Raw genomic sequence first — 6060 nt, 5'->3', positions numbered from 1 at the left:
ATTTGAAAAGTGCCTCTGACCTAGGTATATGCCTACACATGATCTCTCCTTCGGTCGGCTTCATGCTGACCCAGCATGACTAGGAAACCCGCAATTTGGCTAGTTGACATTGTCGGATAGACTGGAATGTAAAGAGAATATCATTGTGTATGTAAATCTGTTCGGGGAAACGACTAGCTATTATACATTAGCCCTAGTGGCTAACTGCACGCAGTACATATAACTTCAAGCGCCAGTAGGAAATACAATAGGGAACAGGCCCCAGGCATGTAGTTTGACAGATAAGGAAAAGTAAGTGAAGGACGGTTCATAGAATACACTGAAACGAAAGACAGCGGTCTATGCAATCTGGTCTAGCCAATTTAGCAAGGAAAAATATGGTCACAAAGACAGGATTGGGATATAAGAACAGAAGGAAATAGAGGGAGAGAAAATAGACAAGGAGAGATAGGAAAGGTGTCTATAGTGATTGAAAGTCCTCAAGGAGACTGAAGTTGGTAAGTAAAGAATGGCTGCTCAGTTCTTGGTTTCAAGAACTTGAGCTAAAACAAATACGGCCGACTTGAGCGTTTCGTCTGCTTTGCCGCATATAGCGAAGAGCAGATTATCCACTATTCGGTCCAGCTCTTTGCGAAGCTCCATGCTCCGGGACCCTAGGACACGTTCCTTGACACGAGACGAAGTAGCCGGGCTGAACGGCATCCCAGGCGACGTAGCTACCTTCTCGGGTACTGTATCTAGCCGGGACACGGGGGAGGGATGCGAGAAGTTGTTGATCCTTCGGTTGTTGGATGCCAGAGATACAACATGGTTCCGCGCGATCAGAGCGGCACATAGGCCACCTAATAGATTCTCCGCGACATTCGGAAAAATATCACGGAAGGGTTTCAGGAGCGCCCGTTCATTGTTGTGACGGATGAACATGATGACGGGTGAGGTTAGGCGAAGCATATTTCGAGGGAAGTCCTTCACTGAATGCTCCAATTGATCAATAGTCCATTCATAATCCCACCACTTTTCCAACTCCTCCTTCTCCGACATGGTTGAGGAACGTCCAGGTGATGCCTGAACCTGGGGTGATGTGCTGAATTTCGGTGGTCGTTCTAACTTGGGCGGAGACTTGGGCTCGAGTTGAACTGGAGTCGGTTTGTTGCATACGATTGTTTCTCCGACGCTCTCTGAACTCATAGAGCCTGCATCGGTGTAATCATCGTCGTCATCCTTATTGTTTCGGAACTCATCGGGTGAGGGACAGTCAGGGTGCGTGATGTATCCACTGTCGGACATCTCCATTGGGGTGTCAGGACTGAATGCTGATACCTCTTGTTGACCCAAATCCGGGGTAGATGGGACGGGCTGTGGCGGAGTTGGAAGCGAATAGCTCATTGCTGGAGATGATTGACGCGAGATATCGACTAACTTGGGCTTCGTTTTCCTGGCAACGGTGCAGATCTAGATAGTCGTCAGTACACGATTTGAAAAATACTAATCAGTAGCACTTACTTCGTGCTTATCAGATGGAGATGTTCTCAGCCGTGGTGGGCTCTTCTGCACAATCTGGCATTTCCTTCGACTTTGTTCGCGAGTCCTCTCGCCCTGGGAACCGGGTGTTTCTGCAGGCGCACCTTGAAGCCACTCACCACAGTAGGAGAGACTGCTGGGAACCCAGCTTCCCTCACTAGATACCGTTCCTGATCTGCTTCTCTGGGACCCCATCGACGATCCGGAAAAGTTCCGTTTCACGAATGTCTCGGAATCTGCAGAGGGTACTGGCGATGGCATGCACCCTGGATTGGGGGACGTTGCGATTAAGGACGCATCAGCCGGCCGGCATTGCTTGACCAAGATGGAGTGGGCCATATGTACATTGGTTGTCTCATCGCGCGCTGAGGTTGCTGGGCGGCCATCCTGCTTTCGAGCACCACAGTCATCACAAGATTCTTTTCCAGACACACAGGCGCAACCCCTCGGCGTAGCTGGGCCATAGTCAGATTCGGACTCGTATTTGGATGAGAAGTAGGCGGATGAGGGGGATGATTGTGAGCCTAGAGAATCGGAGAGAGGAGGACTGGGAAGAAGGCCGAAGGAATCTATGCTGGTGACGTTGATGTTTTGTTCCGAGCGCCAGGCTCGCAACGTCTGACCTCCAGACAATTGTCGGGACGATCTTGCTTCCTTTGCAGCCGATGCGATGCTTTCCAGGGACGGAGAAGATGGTAAACGCAGCTGAAAGGGTTGTTTCATCCTGCGCACAGAGCGAAAGGGCGACATGACCACCGGAGGACGCTCTACTGGGCGACGGGGCTGTGGTGTTGTGGTATATTCGGTTTGGTCCATCCGCGGAGAGGTCGAGGGAACAAAAGAAAGAGAGCTCTGCGCCTGTTGCTGTCTCCTCCAGGGCTGAACATTGGGCGCATAACGTGGAGCAGCAAGCCCGTTCCCTTGGATCATGGCTTCTTCAGCTAATGAGTTGTATGATGATACTCTCCTGGGCGCGAACGCTGGGACCTGGTTCGCAGACATGGTATGTTGATGACAATTCTTATTGGGGTTTAGGAACACCCTGGCTGACTGGCAGTCAGTGGAGGACATGGCTGGTACGACAATGTGTAAACAACAATCAGGCGATAATCGATTTTCCTATGGTTACTCGAGAATAATGTGCAAAGGAAGAGAAAAAAGGGAAGCATCAGATCCGATCGGGAAAGCAGCCGGCAGGCCTTATACTACATAACAATATGGGTTTACAGGTATCCCTTGACTGCCTTGCGGTGACGGGGGAACTAGTCACTGGGCATGTGTACTCTCCCCCTTCGAGAGGGTCATCTAACACTCTGGAACATAGACGAAGAGTGAAGGGCGACCACGCCCACCGTCCTTGCATACCAGAGAGAGGCCAGCGGAGGCAGCATGCACAGCCATTGGCTAGCAGTCTCAATGCGCGCCACCTGCAGGGACAGCACAACGTGGGTGGTCCGTCTCCCAGGGTCTCGTTAATTAGCAAAAGGAATGAGACATGCAGAGGGAGGGATGCGGGAGCAGCCTTTAATGGGCATTCAAAGGACGTCACCGGTCTGATTTCAGGGCTCTCTGGTTAGTAGAGGCGTTGCGCCGGACAATCAAAGACGAAGCCCCTAGAGGGACACCCCTTGCATGGGTTGCTGTGGGCGCCGGCGATAGGCTCATGTTGATTGAGGGATAGGCGAAATTTAATTTAAGCAGCATGTGCAGGAATTCCAGCTTGACTGCGGCCGCGGAGATTTGAGTTGTATCATGATGGGCTTGAATACCACGGGAAGGCAAGCAAATTTCCATCTCCAGATGCAATCTTGACGGTGGCTCAGTCAATCTGCTTGAGCTGGGAGTGCTATGGCCGACAATGGATGGCTTGCTAGTGGCAACCAAGGGATAGTGTTAGCTTCGATAGGCAGATCAATCACAAAGGAGAGCAGGGGAACTAGGGAGCTGAAGACAGGGACGGCGAGGGTATCACTCCGTCAACGCTGAACCGGAGGGGAGAAGGAGACGAAGCTTAATCAACGAAGGTTTATAGATCGCCTTGTGCGGGATTACCTAAGCATGCATACGGATACGCATAATCCTTCCTTATCGGGCATCAACAGACAAACTATGCAAACATCCCGGTTATCGATTGGAGCCTCGATTTCCTCATTTTATTTTATTGCATTTTATTCGATTTGCCTTCTCCAAAGAATTAACGCCTCGTCGCATTCTCCCTGCCTCCTGCAAATTTGAGCTTTCTGGGGTGGCAGTTTCTCATGCTGTCTGAATGTTTCATCGCATCGACGCTGGCGTCCAGTAAAGCGCCAGCGTCTGCGACCCTCCGCGATGTGGGAGTTTGCGTCCACGAATTCCAGCCCACGCTGAACCTGCGCTCCACCTTCAAGAAGAGCTCGACAGCAGCCAATTGTCTGGCTGTTAGTCCGTCGCATGTGTTTGCTGCGCAGTCCGAGAAAGCCATTGTACATGTGTATAGCAGGGAGAAAGGCAATCAGGAAGCGACTGTTCCTTTCCCGGAGCGCATCCGCAGCATTGCTGTCGCCGGGGGCAAGAATGGCGATGTTCTGGTTCTGGGAACCGAAGGGGGACGTTTGATTCTATGGGAGGTAAATCAATTGTTCACACAGCCCCAATGGCGTCGCCAGCCATTCGTCATGGTTTCAGAACTAACAGCATGTGCTTCCTAGACATGCACCGGGCGACAAGTGGCTACGACCGCGTCGCATCTGCGACCAGTGACTTCGCTCGTGGTTGATCCCAATTCCAACTTCATCCTGTCGGGTTCGTCCGATGCCAGCATTCATGTTTGGTCGTTAGTGGATCTCTTATCCTTCACGAAACCTCCATCCGGCCGTGATCGTCAGCCTCCAAACTCTCCCATCCGGACCTTCTCCAACCACCGCGCCGCCATCACCGCCATTGCTGTGGGTCACAGCGCGGGTCGATACAACATTGCTGTGTCTGCTGCAGATGATAGCACAGCCATTGCCTGGGATTATCACACTGGCCGTCTCTTGCGCACCTTCCTCTTGCCTGCCAATGCGAAGTCGCTGACACTGGACCCGGCCGACCGGGCTTTCTACGTCGGATACGAAGATGGCAGTATCCAGTCGATCGACTTTTACAAGAACCAGTCCATTCAGAATCCTCTCTACGACCCCTCCCTTCAATCGACTCCCTCGCAGCCACCCGCAGAAGATCGTTGGGCACCGCCGTCGGCTGATTGCGGTGCAGCGCATGCGCTTACCCTCTGCTACGATGGAATGACGCTGCTGTCTGGCCACCAGAATGGCAAGGTTCTGTCATGGACGGTTGGAAGGAAGAAGTACGCCTCGACAGTGGCTGACTACACCCACCCTGTCACGAACCTGTTCATGTTTCCTCCTAACGGTGTCCCTCACCCTTCTCTCGAACTCAAGCGGGTAGCACACACCATCGTCAAGCCTCGCTATGACTCCTCCCTGTCCGAAACCTCCCAAGCAGTTGGCGCCGTTCCAGCTGACTACACTTTCAGCACGCACCTCCTCCCCTCCATCTCATCTAAGTCCGACTCTGCTAAGCCCGACCAATTCACCGACGCCTTCTCCCACGCATACTTCCCTGAGTCCATGCTCGAAGAAGGTCTCGCCGAACTAGCTGCGTTCAGCCAGCCCACCAGCAACGGAGCTCAGGTCTCCTCGATAGCACAGGGCATCAGCGACGAAGACCTAGCGGCCAAGGATTCCCAAATATCCCAACTGGAGGAGGAACTCGCCACGCTGAAGAAGAAAGCATCTGTCAACGAGACCGCCCGCCAGTCCACAACAGACGAAGTAACCAAGCTTCGCTCCGACCTTGCCAACCTACACGATTACATCAACGAGCTTCACGAGAAACAAGAACAGGCCCAGCGGGAGAAGATCCTCCGACAGGCGCGGAAAGAAGAGCGGGAAACCCGCCGTCGGGAAGCCTGGTTTGCAGCCGAAAAGAAGGGCAAGAAGGGAGATGCAGTGCTTCGGAAGATGGATGCTGAGGATACCGTTATGACGAGTGATACGGATGATCAGAGCAGTGATGAATAGACTCTTTTCTCTATTCATTACTTCGCATTACTTGCATAATTATCCATTATTGAACTCGCATTACATTCCGATAGTACATCATTCTACAGGCGCAACGGTCACAAAAAGTCTCAATAATCTGATAAAGGCAGACACATCACACGATGTATGTCTTCTTACACTACACTTGGATAGACATGGAGTATTCTGTATATAGAAAAGCAGGTAATAGATAAAAGTTCAACCAACACTTTACTATTAGTGTCACAGTCACTATACTAGTACCACCTAAACTTCCTGAAGACTACATAATATAGAGATGACTTCATACCCTACTCCGCCTCCCCCAAAACCTGCAGCCACAAAGCACCCAGAACCCGATGAAACACCAATATGCGCGCCAAAACCCGTGGGTGAAACGAAAGTGGCTGTCAAATGGTCGAAACGGAGGAATGTGGACTCGCAGGCCCCTGGTATGCATGTGTGGGGACTGGGGACA

The 6060-nt window shown here is 51.8% G+C and overlaps 2 protein-coding genes across 2 annotated transcripts; one reads left to right on the top strand and one right to left on the bottom strand.

Moving 5' to 3' along the window:
* Positions 1–516: 516 nt before the first annotated feature.
* Positions 517–2592, bottom strand: ASPBRDRAFT_112197 (uncharacterized protein; the record flags this gene model as incomplete). The annotated part of the gene is made up of 2 exons (XM_067616632.1): positions 517–1452; positions 1504–2592. 2 exons carry the CDS (start codon positions 2590–2592, stop codon positions 517–519), a joined length of 2025 nt encoding a protein of 674 aa, XP_067485508.1.
* Positions 2593–3709: 1117 nt separating this feature from the next.
* On the top strand, positions 3710–5810 carry ASPBRDRAFT_142802 (putative ribosomal assembly complex component Ipi3). Its single transcript, XM_067619204.1, has 2 exons — positions 3710–4127; positions 4209–5810. Exons 1-2 carry the CDS (start codon positions 3780–3782, stop codon positions 5580–5582), a joined length of 1722 nt encoding a protein of 573 aa, XP_067485507.1. The 5' UTR covers positions 3710–3779; the 3' UTR covers positions 5583–5810.
* Positions 5811–6060: the final 250 nt, after the last annotated feature.

The sequence above is a fragment of the Aspergillus brasiliensis genome (assembly GCF_001889945.1).
Source record: "Aspergillus brasiliensis CBS 101740 unplaced genomic scaffold ASPBRscaffold_1, whole genome shotgun sequence".
In the NCBI taxonomy this organism is placed as follows: Eukaryota; Fungi; Ascomycota; class Eurotiomycetes; order Eurotiales; family Aspergillaceae; genus Aspergillus; species Aspergillus brasiliensis.
This window is presented reverse-complemented; position numbering and strand designations above follow the sequence as displayed.